Raw genomic sequence first — 26,015 nt, forward strand, 5'->3', positions numbered from 1 at the left:
GGGGTATATGTATTGTTATATATGTATGTCACATATAGTGTGAATGTATATGGTGTGTGTGGTTTATGTGACTATATAGTGTATATATGTATGGGGTATGTGGTGCACATGTGTGTATAGTGTGTATTTATGTATGTGGTATATGTGTGTATGTATAGTATAGGTAGTATATGTGTGTATATTGTGTCTATATGCATGGTGTACGGTGTATGTGTGTGTATATGCTTGTGTATAGTGCATATATGTGCGGGTATGTGGTACACATGTGTGTATAGTGTGTTTATGTATGCTGTATGTGGTATGTGTATATGTATGATGTGCATGGTGTATGTGTGTAGGTTTAATGTGGGTGGTATATTGTGTATATGTATGAGGTATGTGATATATATATATCATGTATATGTATGGGGTGCAGTATATGTATATGTATATGTATATGTATATGTATATGTATGTGTGTGTAAGGTGTATGTGTAGTGTATGTGTATATATATGGTGTATGTTGTACATGTGTATATATGATATGTACTTCAGACAAAGCTTATTCTACAGTGTCTGTTCTTAGAATTACTTGTTATCAAGCACTCAGCTTGTAGAATAGCAGTAGGCTGCTGACAAGAGCAGCAACATTCCAAAGCAGAGGGCAACACGATTTTAAGTAGGAAGACTTAAAATGTCGTACTTAAAGTAAGTTCCACATTTATATGGAGGACTGTAGATATTCTTGCTTTGTCAAATGAGCCCATCTTTAGAGGGAACTTTATACAAGACGCCATCTACTTTGCTCCTGTGTACCTTTAGAAGAGGGATCCAGACCTGACCATAAAATGAAATAATTAAAATAGCTCACGCTGTGCCGCTATGCCTACTCTCATTCTTACAGCTGTGCTGTCTCTTTTGCCATACGTTGTGCGTGCTCAGGTCTAATGAGGCCCTTCCTAAGGTGCATCTCCATTGCCACTCTGACAGACACGGGGAGGCCCTTCATAGTGTCTGGTTTTAGCGCAGCTAGGAAGCAGGTGGGGGAAGTCCCTCCCATCCCGCTCTGTAGATTGGTAGCAGGTGGGAGAAGTCCTGCCCACACTGCGCTGTAGACAGGAAGCAGGTAGGAGAAGTCCCTCCCACACCGCTGTGTAAACAGGAAGCAGATGAGAGCTCAAGCTCTGGACATAGAGATCAAGGTTTCAAGGGTCCAGGACCTTCATGGGGATGGAGACGAGACAGCCACTGCAAAAAATCGGTACTCGCTGAGCTAAAGCCTCTACAGAAGCAAAGACACAGAGAGGAGAGAAAGAAGAGAGTGAGCATTTATGCAGGGGTGTGTGGAGTTGGGGACCCCATCTGGGCTTCTGTCTGATGGTATAGGAAGCTCAGGAGCTGCTGAGTTAAAACTTTGATTTGGATTAGAAAATGTAAATTGGGGATCAGTTTCTCTGCTGATTTGAAAGGATTGTGTTTCTTTCCTTTAGAAGGTGACGTATATAAAGCACAGAGTCCTGCTAAGGAGGTCCAAGAAGCGCTGGAAGTCAGGGAGGACCCAGAGGTGAAGGTGGAGATGCCAGTTGATCAGGTGAGTTGGTCCCATCTGGACTCAGCTGTGTCAGCCCCGACTTCTCCTATCCCCGTGTTTAGCCTCACCGCCTAGTTCTCTGTGGCCTCTAGAAGGTTCTGTGCATGACCAGTCAGCTACATACCCATCCTCAGAGTCCCCGTGTCAGACATCGTTGGTCTGTTCTTTCCTCCTCAAGCACTTCTGTTGGAAGGGCCGTTTGGCCATCTGTCACCTGTGTGGTTACTGTCTGTACCCCTGTCTGAGTTGTGAATGCCATCAGTTTGCTTTGCTTTTGACACCCCAGTGCCTTGTAGGGCTTGTGGCCTGCACACCAGCCTTCTGCTTCATTTGTGGGATAATGGAACGGAGGGTAAGAACAGTGTGGTGGAGCCTCCGTGTGCTTACCCACAGAGGGAGGTGACTCATGAGGGTGGCCGAGGAAGGGGTGCACCTTGGGTACCTGGTGTAGTGCCCTAGTGTGGTACCACTTAGTTACTGTTTCCTCTGCAGGAGGAGTGATGGGGAGCATCTCAAGATAGGCTCAAAAGAGCAGGGAAGCATGGGAAAGGGGGAGGGATGGTGACACTGGGGCATGAAAGGGGGGGCAGGTGAGTGCTGCAGGTGTGGACTTCAGGGAGCTGGTAGGTGCAGGGGAAGGAGGGGCAGGGAAAGGCTTGTGCTGGTCCCACCTGCTCCATAAGAACCCGGGTTCATTTGGGCTCCCCTCATCCTCCTGTGAAGGATTGCTCTAGATAACCCAAAATTGCCCAACTTCGTCATAACCGTCCACTATAACCAGTGAATGCCACCTCCAGTCGTTGGCTTTGGGGAGAAAATTTATAATCTAGGAAAGGTGGGTATTAACATTTGAGTCCCATGTACACCCCTCTGAGCAAGGTAGGTATAGCTGCTCTTGGAATCAAGAGCACCAAACCGGGTAACCACTGAGTTCTACGCCCCCACTCCCCTTTTGGTAACTCAATACTTTGAACTTGCTTTTGGCTCCTGCAATGCCTTTCCTAGAGCATGTTTTTTAGTGTAGCCCAGCCATTTGCTAACTTCCCACTTCCTCTGGCATTTGAGGTCCTTTCCTGTGTATCCAGCCACAGTTTCCAAGTCACCAGTGCTGTTATGTTTTTGACTTGACATGACAAAAACGAACAGATTTGTTTTCTCTCTCTGTTTTTTTATTGAATAAAGTCTTATATTTACAACTGTACAGTCACTGTTCATGCACCTTCACCAGCTTCCAGGGCTTCTTTGCCTTTTGTGTTCCTGGTGTACATTACTTGAGCTCTGTGCTTTGAAATCAGTCTTTTTAAAAAATTAATTAATTTATTCACATTACAACTCAATTGTTCTCCCATCACTTGTATCCTCCCATTCCTCCCTCCTTCCCACCCCAACCCTATTGCCTTCCCCTAGGTCCATGATTGAGAAGGTTCTCCTTCCCTACTTTATGGTTGAAACCAGTTTTATAAGTGCTTGCCTAGGCAGCTCCTGAAGGGCTGTCCAGGCCAGGGAACCCCACATCTTTAGTCTTTTCAGAGACTGCATCTGGGGTGATAAGCTTAGAGCGGAGAACTTCCATACAGGGTGAAGTGGCTGAGCTTGCCCTCAGCTTTGCCTTTGAGCTTCTCTTTGGCCTTGCCTCTAGACTGATTTATTGGGTCATTGTTTTCTTGTCAGCTTTGGGCAGCAGAATCTAGCTCAGGTAGCAGTGGCGGAGGCTACTGCAGTTTTACTGAGATGTTGGACAAAAAGATATTTTTCTTAAAACTGTAACAATTTAAATATTTTTGCACCTTTTAGAGTCCCCTTGTAACAAGAAAGTTGTTTCCCTGTATGCTTACTTTTATTCGATGTTGGTCCTTCTTATTTTGTGTGTTCTATGTTATAAACCGAACATTTCCAGCACGAATTTTACTGTTTATATCCTTTTAATTTCTTTTTGATACATCGTCTCACTGTGTAGCCCTGACTATCCTGGAATTAGCTATGTAGACCAGATGGATGTGAGCTCACAGAGATCCTTCCGCCTCTGCCTTCTAAGTGCTGGATTAAAGGCTTGTTCTGCCATGCCTGGCCAACCTCATGGTAGCTTGTGTACAGTGGATGTGTGTGAACTTTAGTTAACTGGGCATTTGACATCTCTTGTGTTTGATGTTGTGGTGAGGATTTTCTGACTGTAGTCTAGTGTGGCAGCAGAGGACGGAGAGGGTCAGGTGGTGGCTCAGGGTGTCCTCTGGGATGAGAGCTGCTTTGGAGGAAGAAGAGCCAGGCAGGTGAGGGAGGTGACCAGGGAGAGCACAGCATCAGGCCATGCTAAGTAGAGATGCTCAGAAACAGCACTCTCTATTGATTCCTCTCCCTTTTGGGAAGGGATGGGGGTGCTGCAGTGAACCCAGACTTTCTAGTGTCAGGTAACCATGTGACTGCTGGCTTTGTAGCAGTGAGGCTGTACGGTGTAGAGGCCTCCTAAGGGTGAGCTGGGCAGCTGACCATCATCTTACCTTACCTGAGTCACGTGGGGAATTGAAGGAAGAGGCCTGGGACCAGGGGCTGTTGTCCAGGTGGAGTGTTGGAGAGAGCAGGTGTGGGAAGCAGGTTACCTGCAGAGTATACTGCTTAAGTTACTTCTCATAGGTCCCCCACACTGATGAGCATTTCCCTAGTGTTTATGAAACCCAGCTGGTGTGATGTGCACGCGAAACCCCGTGTGATGTGCTCAGTAGGCAGAGAAGCACTCAGGCCACATAGACAGTCTCCCTCCACCCTGGGCTCTGATCGGATCTTTGAAAAGACTGAGATTTGGATGGTTAAAGGGCATGGGCTCCTCTCGACCTGCTAGCGAGCAGTATTCTGCCTGAGCTGTCTGGGTGTGCACGCTTGTATATGTGTGTGTGTGTGTGCGCGTGTAGGTGTGCATGAGTGTGCATGTGAGATAATGAAAACATCTTGGCCCCCAGGGCTACTGAATTATTGCCTTTTATTTGTCCCAGAATCTAGAAACTTCCCCTAGAACCCAGTACCTTTTAGTCATGTTGGGAGACATTTGAACCTGTGCAGAGGCCAAAGAGGAGGGCAGCGGATTGGCTGCCGGCAGGGGGACAGGAAACATGACTGTAGGGCTGACTGGCAGTCTTCCATGTTCAAGTTCATTATGCATTAAGAACACGTTTAGACAAAGTCTCGCTATGTGGTCCTGGCTGGCCTGGTATCCATTGAGATCCACCTGCCTCTACCGGAATTGAAGGCATATCTGACCAAACTGGCCCCTTCTGAGTTTTACATTTGTTGATTTAGTTTGTGTATGTGTATGGGAGCCTGGTGCCACAGTGTGTGTATAAGTCAGAGGACAACTTGTAGGAGTCATTCGTTTTCTCTGTGGGTCCTGGGGATTGAACTTAGGTCATGATGCTTGGTGGCAAGCACTTTCACCCACCAAACCAGCTTACTGGCTGGCCCCTTGTTGTACATTAACCAGCACTCAGATTTCTATAACATGCCTACCTCCTGTCTTTAAAAAAATACATTAATTTTGGTCTGTCATATATATGTATGTGTGTGTGTATATGTACGTACATATATATATATATATATATATATATATATACACACACATATGCATTAGAATTTTATAAATAGTTTTACACGTGTTTAATCATGCAGACCTCTTTTTTTTTGTCCTCCAACTTCTGTCACTTGATTTCTACCAAGACACATTTACAGTTTATTTCTAAAGAGCCCCCATTTTACTTGCGTACTTCAAAGAATTCACATTTATATCCCAGCTTCCAACTCAGATGCTCATTTTTAGGTTTATTTGTTTTAATTTAAGGTGTGTGTGTGTGTGTGTCTGTGTGTGTGTGTGTGTGTGTGTGTGTGTGTACACACACAGAAGTACAGGTGCTCACAGTGGTCAGAGGTGTTGAATCTGCCTGGAGCTGGGGTTACAGGCAGCTGTGAGCCACCTGACTGGAGCCATGGGATGCAGTGTGGGTCCCCGGCAAGAGCAGTGTAGCCCTGTGACCTGGGGCTCATGGTGGCACCAGTCTCTCTAATCCCTGCAGCTTCCTTTCCTGTTCCCCTCCCCTTTCTTCCAGTTGTGCATTTTCCTATCTTTCTGTTCTTTTACTGTAGTGCTGAGAGCTGTGTGCAGTAACCGTGCCACAGGCTGGCTGTTCTGGTTTGAAATCACCGACTAAATTTGTCCATTACTTTTGAATTCAACCACACTCAAAATTGTAACACACAGTCAGAAAGCAGCCCGATTATGTGCCAGGAAGTAACATGAATGACCTGCAGTCCCATTGCCCATAGGGTCCACTCAAAAACCTCATTAGCAAGGCTTCCATTGGCTGAGTTCTTCTGGTGTTCTGGTTTTCCAAACTCTTGCTAGAATGTTCCATTAAGCTCCGCTTACAGCATGCCATGACTTCTTTAACAAGTAGCTTCAGATCTTCCTCCTTCCCCTGCAGCAAATCAGTTGCCGAGGCCTGTGGACCACACGGTCAGGTTTACTGCAGCAATAGCGTGGCACCTAGGTATAGTCTTCAGGTTTACTGCAGCAATAGCGTGGCACCTTGGAACAGTTTTCTGTATTAGTTACTTTGCTCACTGTGACTAAACAGGCAACAAAACCCAGTCAATCAAACAGTCTTGGTTGGGAAGCATGCTGACGGATTGTGAGGCGGCCGTCATGTTTTGTCTGCACCAGGAAATGAGTGTATTCAGATTTAAATACCAATGTTGAAATTTTGTCTCAGGGAAAGATGTTGTCTTAGTTAGGTTTTCTATGGCTGTGATGAAACATCATGACCAAAGCAACTTAGGGGGCAAACGGTTTATTCGGCTTACACTTGCACATGCAGTCCATCACGGAAGGAAGTCAGAACAGGAGCTCACACCGGGCAGGAACCTGGAGGCAGGAGCGGATGCAGAGGCCATGGAGGGGTGCTGCTTACTGGCTTGCTCCTCATGGGGCTCAGTCTGCTTCCGTACAGAGCCCAGGACCACCATCCTAGGGATGACACCACCCACCGTGGGCTGAGCTCTCCCACATCAATCAATAAGAAAATGACTTACAGGTGGATGTTATGGCGGCATCTTCTCAATTGAGGGTCCATCCTTTCAGATAACTCTAGCTTGTGTCAAGTTGACATAAAACTAGCACAGACCTCAAATGATGAGTAATGACATCTTCCATGGATACACTTATTTTTTTTCTCCTTTATTAATTTATTCTTGTTACATCTCAATGGTTATCCCCTCCCTTGTATCCTCCCATTCTTCCCTTCCTCCCATTTTCCCCTTATTCCCCTCCCCTATGACTGTTCCTGAGGGGGATTACCTCCCCCTGTATATGTTCATAGGGTATCAAGTCTCTTCTTGGTAACCTGCTGTCCTTCCTCTGAGTGCCACCAGGTCTCCCCCTCCAAGGGACATGGTCAAAGGTGAGGCACCAGAGTATGTGAGAAAGTAATATCCCACTCTCCACTCTACTGTGGAGAGTGTTCTGTCCATTGGCTAGATCTGGGTAGGGGTTTAAGGTTTACCGCCTGTATTGTCCTTGGCTGGTGCCTTAGTTTGAGCGGGACCCCTGTGCCCAAATCTGCCTATCATAATGTTCTACTTGTAGGCTTCTAGGACCCTCTGGATCCTTCTACTTTGCCATTCTCCCATGATTCTCTCATCTAGAGTCCCACTAGAATGTCCTCCCCTCTGTCTCAGTTTCCTGGTAAGTGAAGGCTTTCGTGGGACATGCCCCTTGGGCTAATATGCAGATATAAGTGAGTATATACCATTTGAGTCTTTCTGCTTCTGGGTTAACTCACTCATTATGATCATTTCTAGATCAATCCATTTATCCACAAACTTCGGGGATTCCTTGTTTTTAATAGCTGAGTAGTATTCCATAGTGTATATGTACCACAGTTTCTTTATCTATTCTTCTACTGATGGACACTTGGGCTGTTTCCATGTTCTGTCTATTATGAATAAGGCTGCTATGAACATGGTTGAGCAAATTTTCTTGCTGTGTGCTGGAGCATCTTCTGGGTATATTCCAAGGAGTGGAATAGCTGGGTCTTGAGGAAGCCCTATTCCCATTTTTCTGAGATAGGACCAGATAGATTTCCAAAGTGGTTGTACTAGTTTGCATTCCCACTAGCAATGAAGGAGTGTTCCTCTCTCCCCACATCCTCTCCAGCATGTGGTGTTTCTTGAATTTTTGATCTTAGCCATTCTGATGGGTGTAAGATGGAATCTCAGAGTTGTTTTGATTTGCATTTCCCTGATGATTAAGGAGGTTGAGCATTTCTTTAAGTGTTTCTCAGCCATTTGATATTCCTCTGTTGAGAATTCTCTGTTTAGTTCCATGCCCCATTTCTCAATTGGGTTATTTGGTTTGGTGGTGTTTAATTTCTTGAGTTCTTTATATATTTTGGATATTAGACCTTTGTCAGATGTAGGGTTGGTGAAGATCTTTTCCCAGTCTGTAGGCTGTTGCTTTGTTCTCTTGACAGTGTCTCCTGCCTTACAGAAACTTCTCAGCCTCATGAGGTCCCATTTATTAATTGTTGACATTAATGCCTGGGCTGTTGGTGTTCTGTTCAGGAAGTTGTCTCCTGTGCCAATATGTTCCAGGCTCTTTCCCATTTTTTCTTCTAAGTGACTTAGTGTCTCTGGTTTTATGTTGAGGTCTTTAATCCACTTGGATTTGAGTTTTGTACAAGGTGACAAATATGGGTCCAGTTGCATTTTTTTACACATAGATATCCAGTTAGACCAGCACCATTTGTTGAAGATGCTATCCCTTTTCCATCGAATGGATTTGGCTTCTTTGTCGAAAATCAAATGACCATATGTGTGTAGATTCGTATCTGGGTCTTCGATTCGATTCCACTGGTCAACCAGCCTGTTGCTGGATACACTTATTTTTGTTTGTGTAAATATGTTTGAGGGTTAGACAGGTTTCTATAGTTGCAGGCTCTCATTAGCGCAGGGCGTGGTCCTTTGCTTCCTTCTTTTCGGAAATTCGGTTTTGAATTTAATCTGCTCATAGTTCTATTTCAGAAGACAGGAATTTGTGCAGTCCGTAGGTGGTAAGTCCTCCAGGCGAGGCTTGGGAAGGGTGGACTGACGGAAACAGTGAGGGACTGAACCTGATTTCGTGATCTATGTACCTGAGCCTAGGCCATTTGTGCTGAGCAGAGGCATCTTAGCTCCTCCTTCTGGAGCCTGGGAAGACCAGAATGGTGGCCTTAGGGAGAGACTTCTTGCTATGTCATCACATGATGGGGGGCGAGGGTAAGAGAGGGAGACGGTGAAACTGCTTTAACATAACAGCAGCTTGTGTTTGAGTGCTCAGTGCCCCCCTCCCCCATCCCCCCTCCCGCCAACCCACTACTGCTGTGGGAGGTGGGGAGACAGCGAGGACTCAAGCCACAGCACTGGCACCACTGGAGCTCAAAGGCTCATGGCAAAAGGCGAATCTTTCTTTGCTTTGACACCAACACAGCAAACCTTGGCTGCATCTCCTGGGCATATCGAATTTCCCTCCAGAGAGCCAGAGACACATAGCTGACTAAGGAAAGCTGAGGTGATGAGTCTCGTCAGGAGGTGAGCACAGGCTCATGTTCTCTGAGGATTTCCTAATTAGAAGAGTTGGAGTAATGGAGCCTCAGGGCTTTGGGGTCTTTGGGTGGGTAGAGTGGCTCAGAGGAAACTAAAGAAAGCCCTTTGGGTATTCACTTTAATGAGTAGATTAAAAAAACACAATTAGCTTCTACATCCAGGCCATGCTCTCTGCAAAGGACGGAAAGCTCACAGAGTAGGTTATGCACTGAGCGTGTAGCAGCCACAGAGCAGCTGTGGTGCGTGTAGAGGCCTTGGTTGGCTGGAAAGTTTTAGAGCTGTCAGGTTCAGCTTATCAATTATGATGAGTAGTCCGGTTTTCCCATCACCCCTCTTGCCTTCCTCAGCACACTGATGTTGGTCTCAGGCTTCCTGTCTCGGGGGGTGGGGGTGGGGTTGCCTCAGTTTTGCGTTGTGTACTGGGACAAGATTGCTGTGTAGGAGGACAGAAGCTGCCTCATTCCGTAGTGAGATGTTTCCTGAGGGACCTTTAAAAGACCTTTCTTGTGTCTGTATTTGGCCCTCCTCATAGCCAGGCAGAGGCACCTGAGCCCTGACAGTCAACCAGGGCTCACCTCTGGGTTCCCCAGCTCCCCTGATGTTTACGACCGGCGCTTGAAATATGATGGCTGTTTAGTTTGTAAATAAAGAGCAAGGTAAAAACTGGCTCTGACACAGGCAGTTGTCATGTCAGTTCATGAGTGTTTATCTGCACTCATGCATGTCCCCCTCAACAGCACGGATGATGTCTGTCCTGCAGCTTCTCTTCCAGGCTTCAAAGAGGGGCGCTGGCCCCTAAGAACCTCTCAGGAACCTGCCGCGTTAGGTTAATAAGGAAACTGCCTTGTCCCTCACCCTCGTATCCACCCTCTCCTGCCCTTGGGATCGGTACCACTTGTCTGAAGGGACAAAGCCTTCCTGTTAGAGATGAGCATCGGCCCTGTTTGGTCTCACTCTAGGAGTAGCAACCACCTCTTCAGCAGGTGCAGAGCTGGCTTTTCCAGGGAGTGGCTTCTCCAAGCTTCCTTTCCTCCACCTGCATCACTCCCATCTGGCTTCTGCCGATGGTTTCTGCTGCTACCCCTGAACTCACCTCCACACTCAGTATACTCCTAGCTCTCTACGTGGTGGCCTTCACCTCCACCTTGTACCTCCCGCCATTCTTTCCCTGGAATACTCTCTTCTTCCAGCAAGCACCTTGCTGAAGCAGCACCTGACTTTCCTTCTGCCTCTGGTCACTTCTTTTAGAGCTCACTGAAGGGTCTTTGTTGAGCCATCTTTTCTCACTTTGTATCTACTTTGGTCCCTGTGTGATAAGAGAAATTCGAGTGCTGTAGCCTTAAAGTCATGCAGTCCTCTCTCACAGATAACGAGCTGGCCTTGTGTCTGCCATCAGCTCTTCTAAGACACCGAAGCTCAGTAGGGTGAGAATATAAGACTCTCCTTTCCTAAGTCCTGCCTATTTCAGGGTATGTGTGATGCCCGGATTCAGCCAGACCTAAGAGGTGTTCCCAGAACTCATCTTCCAACCGTTCCATACCCAGATTGTACCAGTGTTTCCTGCTGCTGTTGCCCAGAGCCTGCCCACATTCTCCTGAGCCCATCACTTCACTTGTCTGGCAGCATCTCATGGCCAGACCTTTGCATCCCTCCTGCTGCCTGCCCAGACCATCCTGCAGTCTGAGAGTGCTGGGCTTCACCTGCAGCAAGTTTTGCGGTACTGTCCTGGCAGCTGGCATGTGTTTCCAGGTCCTTTAGCTTATCCTTCATGTTTTAAATTAAATGTCACCGAAGGCAGGCTTTCATTGGCCTCCTATCTGGGTTAAACACTGTTCTGTCCCTGCTCTGCCCTGTGAACCTCTGCTTGTCACACCCACACCCCTCACAGTTGTAGCTCTGTATCCAAGAGCTGACAGCTTAAAGAGTGGTCCCTTCTCCAAACGACTCCAGCTTCTTGAGGACGTGTGTGTTTGTACTCAAGAGCTCTGGCATCTCTAAGAGAGTGGGATTCAAAGCAGCAGGTGTTCTCTCTGTTGGATAAACGAGTGACATGGTGATGGCCGTCTTGTCAGCCACCCTGCGAAATGTTTTGAAAAATTTGTTTTTACGCAGTTTGCACAGTTCTTGCATGTAGGGTTAGGATGACTTTTTCTTGAGACTGTAGGAATGTAACCTTCCTTCCACCATGGTCTGACTAATAGGGAGAGGACCATTGGACACAGTTCTGCGTGTCTGAACCGTGCAGCTCTACTCTAGCATGGTCCAGGACAGCTGGCAGCTGGATCCTCAGGGCTCTTTGCTAAGGGTAGATCTTTGCCTATTGTCAGTTCTTTACCATTTTAGCTCAGGTGTGCTGTCTGTCCTGCCTTCTCCTGCCAACAAGGGTGGCTCCAGACTGATACCTTGACTCAGTGCCCAATTTGCCATTTCTCCTTTGGGATTAGGGCAGAGCAGAGAGGACCTTCCCCTGGTGGGTGTCCTGGGTGATGCTGATGACTGAGAAGGGTTCTGGCTATCCCGCTGAGGACATGCACACATGTAGCTTCCTACAGTGCAGTCAGCAGATGCATCACTAAAATGCAAGTGGTTCAGCAATAGAACTGCTCAACTGAGAGTGGGGAGAGGGCTGGGGCACTGATATAGTTGGCTTCCCTGAGACACGGGAAGGACAAGAAAGCTGAGTGACAGTACACTGCTCTATGGGGCTGAGAGCATCCAGACTGCAGAGGGTACCTACAGAATGGGGAATAGCCATTAGGCTGGGGTCACCTTGGCTACACCAAGAATTAAGAAAGAACTACTGTTTGCTAGCCAGAGGCACCTGGCATGCCCATGGCATTTTACATTAATGAATCAATTAATTATAAATGTCTATTGATATGTTTGTGTTTATGTGTGAGGGTGTATGCTTGCCACAGCATGAGTGCAGAGGTCAGGACAACTTTGGGTGTCAGTCGTCATCCTCCACATTGTTTATACAGCATCCCTTCTGTACCCTAGGCTGGAACTGAGTTTCTTGTTTCCTGTATCATAATAAGAGTACTCGGATTTCAGATACCCACATGGTGTCCAGTTTGTGCATAGGTTATGGGGGACCCAAACTTAGGTCTTCAGACTTATGCAGCAAGTGCCTTTTACCCACCGGGTCATCTCCCTGGATCCTTATTTATTTATTTCTAAGACAGGGACTTGCTATGTAGTCTAGGCTGGACTTGAACTTTATCTGTAGACCAGATTATCCTCAAACTCATGATTCTTTTTTTTTTTTTCCCTCATCCTCTTAAGTTCTGAGATTATAGGTGTATTACCACTATGCCCAGCTCCTAGCATTCCTGTTTGCACGAAAATAATTTATGGAGACTTTTTCTAAAGAGTTTTCCATTTCTTTGGTGGAATGACTGGTAAAAATGGAGCAGGCAGTGTCTGCATTTTCCTCCTCTGGTTCCTCCAGTGGTTCTCATGTTCTTTGTTTTTTAATTAATTAATTAATTAATTAATTAATTAATTAATACGAGTTTGGCCCTGACTGTGGCTCAGCTCGACCATCCATTTTCTCCCCAGGTACCAGCTGAAATTGTAAAAGAAATTGATGAGCTAAGCGATAGCAAGTATGGTGTGGAAAGCAACATGGTGAGTGGATTTTGTTTTACTTTTGACGGTAGGGGTCCAAACCACCTTCTTTCAATAGACTGGGTAGAGTTACGGTTGATAGTAAAGGATCCAGGATCATGGGCTGGTCCCAGGTCACAAATGCATATCAGAGTGGAAGCACAGTGTGTTTCAGGAAGCCACATGGATGATCCTAATCACCTCTGTACCGGTTTTAATAATTCTTCACTGTGCTCCCATCACACCTGTGTAAACTTTCCTCCAACAGGTTTTAGGGTACAGGCAGGTTGGGGTGGTGAAGTACTGCAGCCTCTGTGAGAGTAGCTTCCTATAGTGCTACAACCATTGTACCTGCCGGTGGGTGCTGTATCCACAGCCTCTGGGCAGCCTCTGGCTGGGAGATCAGGCTGTGTATGGTGGCCTGCAGATGGCAGCTCAGCATATAGGGCTGTAGCTTGCTGCCTGTCCTTTCCGTCTAGGCATTGTCTGTGGAGGCAGTCTCTTCCGGGATCTTTTGAGTCCAGGTGGTGACTAGTCTCCATGAGATGTACACACTGGGGAAACAAAATATGCTTTACATATTTGGTCACAATTATGCCACTAAGAAATGGATGTCTTGGTGAGTTTTCAACATTCTGTCTCTAGGTGTTTTTCAATGTAGTTTACATTTCAGAGACTTATCCCGGCTGATGGACAGTGAGATGGGGTCCTAGTCTGACTGTTCTGACATATTTCAGAGAAACAGGAGCCTCTGGGATAAGGAGCAGGTGCCAGGGATGTCCCAGGGTCCCTGGTTCTTTACTTAATGTGGCAAGGGGTCTTTGGAGGAAGATGAAGGAGCCATGAAACATTTGTTAGCTTCATAAGCACACTAGTGGAGCTTGGGAATCTCAAGGAGTCAGAGAAAATGGTACTTTCACAGAATCCATCCTTGCTCTGCGTACACCCCTGAAGAGCTTGGATTTCGGAGTGGTTTTTAGTGGAAGGGGTTACTGTGTGTGCCTAGTGGAATAGGGGGTGCTTTCAAATGAAGGTCAAAGGCAAATTTTAATTTCTTGGGTGTCATGGAGTAAGGCTGTTCTGGGAATAGGAGTAATATGAAGGAAGTTGCCCCAGAGCATCAAAGGTTAGGGGTGAAAGGTTGACTTGGTCCCATAGGGATCATAAGGAGACAGGAGACGGTGCTCTTAGGTTCATGGTGGGATGCACACACATTTCAGAGCTCTCTGCCCAGGTGCTTGGCACTATTCTGTCACCTTGCACAGGCCCCTTGTGGGGGTTTCATGTACTGGTAACCTTGCACTAGCATATGGCAGACTGAATCTTATAGAATGATTCAAAATACCCCCCTTGATGCAAACAACATTGCTGGAAGAGCTGCAGACACAAGTACTCCATCTTTAGAGAGCTGGGCCAAGACCTAAGCTTTGGGGTAGAAGGTGGCCGAGAACAGCCACTCTTCCTTCTGTTGAGAAACACTAGGGAGGTTATGTGGGTCAGGGAAGATCAGGGCAGGACAGGTCAGGTCAGGTCTGGTCAGGGTAGGGCAGGGAAGGAGGGAACATATTGGGATCCCTTGAGTACTTCTGAGTGTCCTGTGGGCCACACACTAGGGCTGACCCACCTCAGACTCACATCGACCCTTTAAGGTATATATGAAAACCAGATGAAAAAGAGGGAAAGCTTGATGGAAAATAATTTGTCAGCATTTCAGTCTGAAATCAGTGCATGGGACTTGAGATTTCAACCACACCAAAGTCTGAGTATTTATTCCCCACAGTGAGCCAAACTGGTAACTGGGTTTTCTTCATTTGCTGTCAGCTTTCACTGTCCATTTCTCATAGACAGGGAAGAACCAACTGCCTGGTGCTATGTCTGAGAGCGTTCAGTTCTTCCAAGTCTGCACCTGTTCTCTTTGCTTCCTTGCATGCCCTGCACAAGCTTTGCTGTTGTGCTCTTTCCATATTGGTGTGAAACATCCGATGGATTTAAAAGCATTAGACCCTATAATCTAGCTATGTCCTGGAAGGTTCAGAGTAATCTAGCATCTGTGTGCATTATAATAGCAAGCAGTGGTCCTGAGAGAGAAGCCACAGCCCACTGGCTTTCCTGGCCAGCAGGCCACTGTACTCCAGCCCACTCTTATTGAGTCATTTGTACATTCATCAGTAAGTCTATTTCTAGGCCATTTTAGACTGACTATAATACGTTTCTTAGACATGCTGTTGCTGACTGGCCACTGTTTAAGAGACTGTGGAGTCCTTAAGCAGCTGAAATGGTCTCATCATTTTAAATGTCTTCCAGATTCATTTAAAAGCTTTGCCTTACTTGTGACAAAGTCATTCAAATTTAAATATATAATCCAAAAATAAAATGGTAGTTGCTGGGCTGGAGAGATGGCTCAGTGGTTAAGAGCACTGGCTGCTCTTCTAGAGATCCTGAGTTCAATTTCCAACTACATGGTGGCTCACAACCATCTGCAATAGGGCCTGACACCCTCTTCTGTAGTGCATGAAGACAGTGTACTCATATACATAAAATCAGTTAAATACTACTGCTGTTGCTGCAACCATTTTAAAAATGCTAGTTGCCTTGTGAAGCTGTAAGAGGTGTTGCTAGTATGAACAATACCTTAAGATGTATTTTCTGATGTTGGATCACAGAATTTTGGTTGTCAGTTTTTTGGGGGTGGTAAAATAGAATATAAACTTTGCTATTTTGATAGTTTTTAAGCAACAAATTCAGTGACATTACGTGTACTCAGGCTGCTAGACCCAGTCTGTTCCTAAGACAGTTTCCTCCACCACACAGCCCAACTCAGAAGCAGACACCCTCTACTCTGACTACGGCTCTGAGAGTCAGCACTGAGCCCTTGACAGCCTCAGCCCGAAGGAACTTTTCAGATGCATTTCTTAGGAGGAGACCATCCTCAGGCCTCTGCCCAAGAATTGTGTAAAAGTATATTCATTTTGTCATTATATATATGTAAACTAAAAATAAAAAAATAGATCCATGCTTCCATGTGAGAGTTCTTCTTCCCTAGGACCCTGGAATAGGCAAAATGTGCAGGCACAACAGTCCTGACAGTGCCCATACTCAATCTGTCCCCATCATCAAAGTGGAAGATTACTAATGTTGGTGAATGAGAAAAACCCTTCTGTGAGGTAAAAATGAACTGTGTACATTGTCCTTTCACCTGTTCCAAATTATCTTCATTGAACATGACTTTGATTACCCTGGACGAGCACTGTTGGACTCAGGGGGAGTTGGAATATTCTCCAGTGTAAAAATTACATTTATTCATTTACTTATTTCTTATGTAGGCACTGTGGTACACATGTGGAGGTCCAAAGACAACTTGCATGGGTCACCTCTCTGCTCCCACAGTGTAGGCCCTAGGAATAGAACTCAGCCTGTCAGGTTGGGGGAAGGCACCTGTACTAGATGAACCATCTCACTGGCACTGCTCTCCAGCTCCTGATGGCCCAATCTGTGTAGTACCACTGACTGTAAATGGCTTATAGAGAAACAACACTTTAAAAATCTGTATTACCTGATAATTTTGTAAAGCCAGATTTAAAGGTTTTAGAAATATGTGTTGCCTTTCTAGAATATAGAAGAAAGTCTGACCAGCAGGCTGAACAGTATGAATAGACATCAGAGTTAGGGCTCTGTCAAGATAGCCTGGATTTCCCACCCCTTTCCAGTGGTGGCTGTAGGCTAGATCTTTAGCGTGCTATAGAGAAACCTTCTGCTTGGAAATGCAGAATTCCATAGGACGCAAAGGGTTTTCTGACATTGGGCTGCTAATCTTTTAATTAAAAAAGTTTTCCCGCTACCTTGGAGATCCTATATAAAGACATTAGGGACTGGAGACACATATGCCACAGGAACATACAGCCCCTGGCCCAGGGCTATTCCTCTCTTCCTAAGAAGTCCAGCAGGCATTAGGAACAGCCACCCAACACCAGGGACAACCAGATGGCTAAAGGCCAGTGTAAGAACACAGTCAACAAAAGCTGGGGCAACATGACACCACCAGAACCTAACTATTCTACTACAAAAAGCCATGGATATCCTAACACATCTGAAACACAAGAAAATGACCTTAAATCTATTTTTATGAAGATGATAGATGCCTTTATAGAGAAAACAAATAAATCCCTTAAAGAAACTCAGGAAAATACAGTCAAACAGGTGAAGGAAATGAATAAAATGGTTCAAGACATGAAAATGGAATTAGAAACAATAAAGAAAACACAAACTGAGGGAATTCTGGAGATGGAAAACTTATGGAAGGGAACAGGAAGTACAGAGGTAAGCATCACTAGCAGAATACAAGTGATGGAGGAGAGAATCTCAGATGTGGAAGTAACAATAGAAGAAATCAATACATCTGTCAAAGAAAATATTAAATCTAAAAAGTTCCTGACACAAAATATCCAAGAAATCAGGGACAGCATAAAAAGACAGAACCTAAGAATAAAAGGAATAGAAGAAAGAGAAGATTTATGGCTCCAAGGATCAGAAAATATTTTCCACAAAATCATAGAAGAAAATTTCCCCATCTTAAAGAAAGAAATGCCTATAAACATACAAGAGGCCTACAGAACACCAAATAGATTAAACATCCTCCAAGCACATAATAATTGAAACACCAAATGTACAGAATGAAGAAAGAATATTAAAGTCTGGAAGGGAAAAACCAGAAGGGCCTGGACAGACTTCTTTCAGACTCTTAAGTGACCACAGATGCCAGTACAAACTACTATACCCAGCAAAACTTTCAATCACCATAGATGAGAAAACAAGATAGTCACAACAAAATCAAGTTTAAACAATATCTGTGCACAAATACAGCCCTACAGAAGATACTAAGAAGAGACTGACTCTCTCTCTCTCTCTCTCTCTCTCTCTCTCTCTCTCTCCTTCTCTCTCTCTCTCTCCCCACCACCAACATCAACATGAAAGGAACTAACAATCATTGGTCCTTAATATCTTTCAACATCAATGGACTCAATTACCCAGTAAAAAAGACACAGGCTAACAGAATGTAAGGATAAACAGGACCCATCATTCTGTTACATACAAAAGCCACACCTCAGCCACAATGATAGACACTACTTTATAGTAAAGGGATGGAAAAACATCTTTTCAAGCAAATGGACCCAAGAAGCAAGCTGGAGTAACCATTCTCATATTTAATAAAATAGACATTTAACCAAAATTTATCAAAAAAGATGGGGAAGGACACTTTATACTTACTAAAAGAAAAATCCACCAAGGGGGCATCTCAATTCTGAGCATCTATGCCCAAGTACAAGAACACCCACATTTGTAAAAGAAACATTACTAAAGCTTAAATTACATGTTGATCACCACACATTAATAGGGGGAGACTTCAACATCCCACTGTTACCAATAGACATGTAATTGAGACTGAAACTAAACAGAGACATAATGAAACTAATAGATGTCATGAATCAAATGGACCTAACAGATATCTATGGAACATTTTACCCAAACACAAAAGAATATCCTTTTTTTTCAGCATGTCATAAAACCTTCTGCAAAACAGGTCACAAAGGAAGCCCCAACTAATACAAGAAAATTGAAATAACCTCTTCTATTTTATCAGATCACCATGGATTATGTCTGGCCTTCAATAACAGAAACGACAGAAAGCCTATACATTCATGGAAACTAAACAACACTCTGATCAATGACTTCTGGGTTAGAGAAGAAATAAAGAATCAAAGACTTCATAAAATTCAATGAAAATGAGCCGGGTGTGGTTGTGCATGCCTTTAATCCCAGCACTCGGGAGGCAGAGGCAGGCGGATCCTGTGAGTTTGAGGCTAGCCTGGTCTACAAAGCGAGTCCAGGACAGCCAAGGCTACACAGAGAACCCATGTCTCGAAAAAACAAACAAACAGACAAACAAACAAACAAACAAACAAATCAATGAAAATGAAGGCACCACATACCCAAAGTTATGGAACACAATGAAAGCAGTGTTAAGGGGAAAGTTCATAGCACTAAATGCCTTCATAAAGACATTGAAAAGGTCTCATACCAGCAACTTAAAAGCACATCTGAAAGCTCTAGAACAAAAAAAGCAAACACATCTAAGAGGAGTAGATGGCAGGAAATAACCAAACTCAGGAGTGAAATCAATAAATTAGAAATAAAGAGAACAATACAAAGAATGAATAAAACCAAGAGCTGTTCTTTGAGAAAATCAACAAAATAGACAAACCTTTAGCCAAACTAAAAGACAGAGAGACACTATTCAAATCAACAAAATCAGATATGAAAAGGGAGGCATAACAGCAGACATTGAGGAAATCCAAAGAATCAGTAGGTCTTACTTCAAAAGCCTGTACTCCATAAAATTGAAAATTCTGAGTGAAATGGGCAAATTTCTAGAAATATACTCACTTATAATTGGGCACTAGCTCAAAAAGCACAACCCACGAAAGTCTTCACTTACCAGGAGACTGGGATAGATGTGAAGACATCCTACTAAGACTCTAGGTAGGAGAAATATAGGAGATGGGGAAATAGAAGGACCCAGAGGGTCCTAGAAACCTATAAGAAGAACATCGTGATGGGTGGATTGGGGCTCGGGGGGGGGGTCTGCTCAAACTATTGCACTAACCAAGGACAATACAATAGTAAATATCGAACCCCTACTCTGATCTACCCAATGGACAGGTAATTCTCCACAGTTATATGGAAAGTGGGGACTGACTTTGACATGATCTCTGGTGTTCCATATTTGACCACTCCCCTTGGTGGGGAGGCCTACTGGCACTCAAAGAAAGAATAAACAGGCTACCAAGATGAGACTTGATAGCCTATGACCATATAGTGGGGGAGGAGGTCCTCCTTGGTCATAGACCTAGGGGAGGGGAATAGGGTAAAAGCGGGAGGGAGGGAAGAATGGGAGGATACAAGTGATGGGATAACAATTGAGTCGTAATCTGAATAAATTAATAAAATTGAAAAACAAAGTTAAATCAAAATCAGGCAAACTATTTACATAGTCCCATAATCCCTAAGACAATAGAAGCAGTCCTTTTAAAAAGTCTCCTAACCAAAAAAGGCCAGGGCCAGATGATTTTGGTGCAGACTTCTACCAGACATCCAGAGAAGAGCTAAAATAAATACTCCTCAAACTATTCCACAAAACAGAAAAAGAAGGAACATTGCCAAACTCATTCTATGAGGCCATAGTCACTGATACCTAAACCACACAAAGACTCCAAAGAAAGAGAATTTCAGATCAACTTGTCTTATGAACATTGATGCAAAAACACTCAATAAAATAAAAACTGAATCCAAGAACACATAAAAAATATCATCCACCATGATCAAGTAGGCTTCATCCCTTCTTGATGCAGGGATAGTTTAACATACAAAAATCCATCAATATAATCCACCATATAAACAAAATGAAAGGGAAAAAACCCACATCAAAATATCAACACAATTCTTTACTGACCTCGAAAGAACAATTCTCAACTTTATATGGAAAAACAACAACAACAACAAAAAAACCCAGGATAGCTAAAACAATTCTGTACAATAAAAAAATTTCTGGAGGTATCACCATTCCTGATTTTAAGTTGTGCTACAGAGCAAAAAAAAAAAAAAAAAAAAAAAAAGGGCATGGTATTGGCATAAAAACTGAATGGTTGATCAATGGAATTGTATCAAAGACCTGGAAATAAACCCACGTACCTACAAACACTTGATTTTTGACAAATAAGCTAAAATCATATAATGGGAAAAAGAAAGCATCTTCAACAAATGGATGTTTGAATGTAGAAAAATGCAAATAGATCCACATTTATTACTATACATAAATCTCAAGTCCAAGAGAATCAAGACCTCAATATAAACCCGGATACATTAAATTTATTAGAAGAGAAAGTGGCCAATAGCCTTGAGTTCCTTTGTACAGGAGACAACTTTCTGAACAGAAACACCAACAGCTCAGGCACTAAGATCAACAGTTAATAAATGGGACCTCATGAAACTGGAAAGCTTGTTCAAGACAAAAGACACTGTCAATAGAACAAAACAGAAGCCTACAGATTGGAAATGATTACACCAATCTTACATCTGATCAAGGGCTAATATACAAAATATATATAAAGAACTGAAGAAGTTAAACACCAACAAATAAAATAACCAAATTTTAAAAATGGGGTATGGAGCTAAACTGAGAATTCTCAACAGAGGAATCTCTAATGGTTAAGAAGCACTTAAAGAAATCTCCAACATCCTTAGCTACCAGGGAAATGCAAATCAAAATGGCTTTTCAAAATGTCTAATACCAAAACTCAAGCAATAGCTCATGTTGGGAGCTAGGAGAACACTCCTTCATTGCTGATGGGAGTGCAAACTTGTACAACTACTTTAGAAATCAATCTGACATCTTCTCAGAAAATTGGGACTATTTCTACCTTAAGACCCAGCTACACCACTCCTGGGCATATATCCAAATATACTCCACCATACTATAAGGACAATTGCTCAACTATGTTTGTAGCAGCTTTATTCGTAATATCTAGAAACTGGAAATAATCCAGATGTCTCTCAACTGAAGAATGGATAAAGAAATGGTGGTATATTTACACAATGGAATAGTACCCAGCTATTAAAACAAAGAAATCATAAAATTTGCAGGCAAACGGATGTAACTAGAAAGTATAATTCTGTATGAGGTATCCTAGACCTACAGAGACACACATGATATGTACTCAATTATAAGTGGATATTAGCTATACATTACAGGATTACCATATTATAATCCACACACCCAAAGAAGCTAAGTAACAAGGGCACGAAGCAGGATGCTTGAATCCCACTCAGAATGGGAAATAGAATAGACAGCAGAAATGGGTAAAGAGAGGGAACTGGGTGGCAGAGGGTGTGGGGAGGGGAACAGGGGCGGGGATTAGATGTGGAGAGAGCAGGGGTGGGACGCCAGAAGGCTGGGAGAAAGAAGGGAAACTGAGCATGTTGATTCTCTGGAACATTCTGGAGACTTCTGACAGAGTAGGCTTCTGGGAGGTTATGGGAGTGACTCTCTCTGAGACTCCTAGCAGTGGGGGACATGGAGACTGAAGTGGCCACCTCCTAGCCAAGCAGGACTTCCAGTGGAGGGAGAGGTGCATCAACATACCTACAAAACCTTTGACCCAAAGCTTACCATGCCTAAAAAATGTTCAGGGATAAAGGCAGAGCAGAGATTGAAGAAATGACCATCTAATGACTGGCCCAACCCGAGAGCCACCCCATGGGTGAGAGCCAACCCCTGACACTATTAATGATACTTTGCTATGCTTGCAGACAGGAGCCTAGCATAACTGTCTTCTGAGAGGCTCCACCCAGCAGTGGATAGAAACAGATGCTAAGGCTCACAGCCAAACATTAGGCAGAGCTTGGGGAGCTTTGTGGAAGATCTGGTGGTGAGGGAAGGATAGAAGGACCCAGAGTGAACAAGAACTCCATAAGAAGGCCAACAAAGTCAACTAGCATAGGCCCATGGAGGCTTACAGAGGCTGAAACACCAGCCAAAGAGCCTGCACGGACTGCACCTGGACCCCTGACACGTATGTATCTGATGGGCAGCTTGGTCTTCATGTGGATCATCTAGCAAGTGGAGTGGAGGCTGTCTCTGACATGCACTCTGTTGCCTGCTTTTAGATCACTATCCCCTAGCTGGTTGGACTTCTCAGGCCTCAATGGAAGATGTGCTGTATTGGTTTGGTCTAAGGGAGCTCCCCTTTTCTGAGGAGAATGGGAGGGGTGATAGGAAATGAGGGTAGGAGGGTAACAGTTGGAGGAGAGGAGAGAGGGGACCACAGTTGGGATGTAAAGTGAATAAATAAATAAATTCAATTAAAAGAAGAGAAATGAAATCAGTAAATTTGTACTTCAGGATTGCTATAAAATAACTAATGAAGCAAAAATTCAGCCAAAACAAAGAATAAAATACTTGAAATGCAAATCAAATTTTCTGAATTGAAAATAGTTCCTAAAGTCTTGAATGAAGTCAACAGCCCAATGAAAAAAGGCAGAAGGAACAGGTAGAAAAGTCACCAAAATGACAAATCTCCAACTTCTAATCTACCTGTCTCAGTCCTAACTAAGGAGGAGTGAATAAACAGTGGGGTGTTTGCTACTTAACTCAGGTTGATGATGTTCAGTATTTAATAAATTTAGACTGATGAGTTATTATAAGTGTTCTTGCACATAGTTGACAACATTTGTGTAATGATAGATACAGTAAAGGTGTAGTGCTTCTTAGGTTGGCTTATGAATTGGTATAGCCCTTTAATGATTATATTTTAAAAGTTAAAGTATGTATATGTACATATCTGTGTATGGGTTTGTACACATGAGTACAGTACTTGTGAAGGGAAGAAGGGCATCAGATCTTCTGGAGCTGGAGTTACAGACAATTGTGAGTATCCCAACATGGGTGCTAGGAACCAAATTCTGGTCCTCTATAAGAGCAGCAAGCACTCTTAAACCCTGAGCTATCTCTTAGTGCCTTGGTACAGCCTTTCAGAAAGGGAATTTAGCTTTTTATTAGAGTTAAATCTGCACAATCTTTCCTAGATAGCAAAATGATAACTACGAACTGCCTACAAGTATATTGATTAATAACAAGTGGTAGAGACAAATATGGCATTCCCCCATGGGAGTTGGCTGATTTGTGATTCTCCCATTGAATGAGTAGAAGACCAGTTGACCATGAACACTGTAGGTTGATCTGGACGTATGCAAGGGTGGGAGTTCTCAGTGGTTAATTAAGCAAAACCAAACGAAAATGAGTGGCTGTGAGCACATACTGGTAGAACATCCCAAGGAAGAAAGGCTTTGGTGGCCTCTGGTTTCAGAGACTTGGCCCGTCATGGCAGCCAAGCATAATATAGTTTGTGGTGGTGGGAGCACATTGGATATCAGGAAGCAGAGATGAGGCTGGAAGGAGGGGTCCCAAGTGCTCTACTTCCTCCATAGACTCTCCAGACAGCCCCGCCAGCTGGGGACCAAGTCTTCTAAACATGAGCCTGTGGGGAACATTTCATACTGAAACCCAGTAAACATGTAACAAGCTGCACATAAAGAGCATTTAGAAAGGGAAAAGGGCATGCTGAGGGAAAAGGGAGGAGGAATCAGGAGCACCAGAGCAAGGGGGCCAGCAGCCTGGAGGGGGTTCGAGACTGTGTGAAAGCCCATGTTATTTTTGATGAGGAAGAACTTGAGCTAACTCAGGAGGTGAGATTAGAACCGGAAAGCTACGGATTTTTTTTTTTTTAAATGACACCTTTCTCGGAGATACTTTATGACTGTATTTTTTTTTAATAATAGGAAAAGGAAATGGAAAGGCTTTATGAAGATATTGACAGAAAGGTTTGTATCAACAGACTGTAGTTTTGTGTTTCCCGTGCAGAAGCCGGGAAGCTCCACGGACTCTCGCAGCTATCAGGTGTGCAAGTCCCTTACCTGTCAGAAATCCTGGCCCAGTTCTGAGGGTTCAGAGGTAAAGAGCATTACCTCCAAGCATTTCAGACGGGTGGATGCTCCACTGTGAGGACAGAGCCTCAGGAAGCCCTTCCAGTGCGCTCCCCCTGGGGAGGCACGCTCGGGTTTCCTAGGCAGTGGCACATTTCATCTTTTCACTGCAGTTGTGCTCTATGAGGGGCAGGTCACTGTCCCTGGGTGCATGTGGAAGCCTCAGATGGAGAGTGTCCCCACTCACTCAGCTCAGCAATGGCTCTGGGTTAAGTAGGGTTAAATTATGGCTGTTCTGTGAGTGTTAATAATGATTTTTGGTTAAGTATGTATAACTTTTTCCACCTACTCTTCGGTTCGCTTGGGCTGCTCATTGCTTCATAGAGAACATGGGACATGCATGGAAATGTGAAGGTCAGTTATGTCATCAAAGTTGTCAAGAGTCTTACAGGGGCTCAGCCTAGAGCCATATGTGGGTCCTCAGTTACCAGTGGTGGCTTTGGGAACACGCCTTAAAGTGCCAGGCTTCACTTCCTCCTTTGTTAAAGTTTAATTTCTTAGTCATAAGAAAATCCAGAGTGTTCGTAAATACCTGCTCAGTGCTCTTTTTTTTTTTTTTGTATTAATAGATTTCTAGATGAATCTCCAGATTTCTAGGGTGGGTGGCTCTGTGAGCCTCAGGCTCCATAGACTATAACATGCAGATAGCCATGCTGTGTAGCTGTGCTGGTGTTCTGTGCTAGCCTCTTCTCTAGGTGTCACTGTGAAGTGAGATGCCCTCTGCAACTCTGCACTGTAATCCTCATTTTCCATGTTTGTGGGCTGGAGAGTTAGCCACGGACTTGAAAGTCCTGTGCAGTATGAACTCTCCCTTTAAGATGGCCACTGTGTGATTGCACTCAGGCCAGGGTTAATCTGCACAGTGGATGCTTGTGTGCCTCTGCTTGACATCAGGCTGGTGGTCATTAAGTCCTGAGTTAAAATCAGGGCATCCGCCCTGCTATCTCTTCATCCTGCCTGGGAAACAGTGGTCAGCCTTTCCAACAGGGCTGGAAAGACAGCTGTGTACACAGCACTTCGCTGTCAGTGTAAATGACATCTGGTTTAAGTGTCAAGCAAGCCTTTGGAAAATTCGTCACTTGTCTGGCATATGTGTTGTTTGCTTTTTCAATCAGAAAAAAATGCAAAAAAAAAAATAATGAAAAGATTTAACACCCAGGAGGCAGATGTAAGCAGATATCTTGAGTTCAAGGACCCCTTGGTCTGCACAGTGTGTTCCAGGGCAACCAGAAGTACATAGTGAGACCCTGTCTCAAAAACAAAATGAAATATCCCAACAGATTTTAGATTCGGAGCAGCGTTGAGTGTGGGTAGGTTTTGTTTGTTGTTTGTTTTACCATTTTGAGCTTTAGTTCCTCTATCTGTTAAAGCGGTCTAACTCCCAAATAATGAAGCCAGTCTGTACTTCCTAATGGTGGCAAATAGTGAATAATTGATGCATGCTACAGGATGGCCAGAAGGAAAAACAGACAAGGAAATCGAGGTGTAAAGTGTCCAGCACCAGATTCCTCCACCCAAAACCCATTTGTCTTCCACCTGGTTGGCCTCTGTTTGCTTTCATTTTCTCTTTCCTTCCTTCTTTTCTTTCTTTCTTTCTTTCTTTCTTTCTTTCTTTCTTTCT

The 26,015-nt window shown here is 44.1% G+C and overlaps 1 protein-coding gene across 13 annotated transcripts in view; it reads left to right on the plus strand.

Annotated features, from left to right (window-relative positions):
• Positions 1-26,015, plus strand: part of DCDC2C (doublecortin domain containing 2C) — a 78,811-nt gene that overhangs the window by 22,790 nt on the left and 30,006 nt on the right. For 10 of the 13 annotated variants that reach the window (XR_014780999.1, XR_014781000.1, XR_014781001.1 and 7 more), the window contains exons 8-10: positions 1,470-1,570; positions 12,752-12,820; positions 24,191-24,232. Coding sequence is in view for 6 of the 13 variants with exons in the window: in XM_084792167.1 (XP_084648293.1) it covers positions 1,470-1,570; positions 12,752-12,820; positions 24,191-24,232 (212 nt within the window). In the remaining 7 variants the exon portion in view is untranslated. Of the gene's footprint in view, positions 1-1,109; positions 1,301-1,469; positions 1,571-12,751; positions 12,821-24,190; positions 24,233-26,015 lie in introns of those variants that run through there. The other 3 variants (XM_084792165.1, XM_084792162.1, XM_084792163.1) reach the window with 3 other exon arrangements.

The sequence above is a fragment of the Acomys minous genome, assembly GCF_964271855.1.
Source record: "Acomys minous genome assembly, chromosome: 8".
Lineage (NCBI taxonomy): Eukaryota > Metazoa > Chordata > Mammalia > Rodentia > Muridae > Acomys > Acomys minous.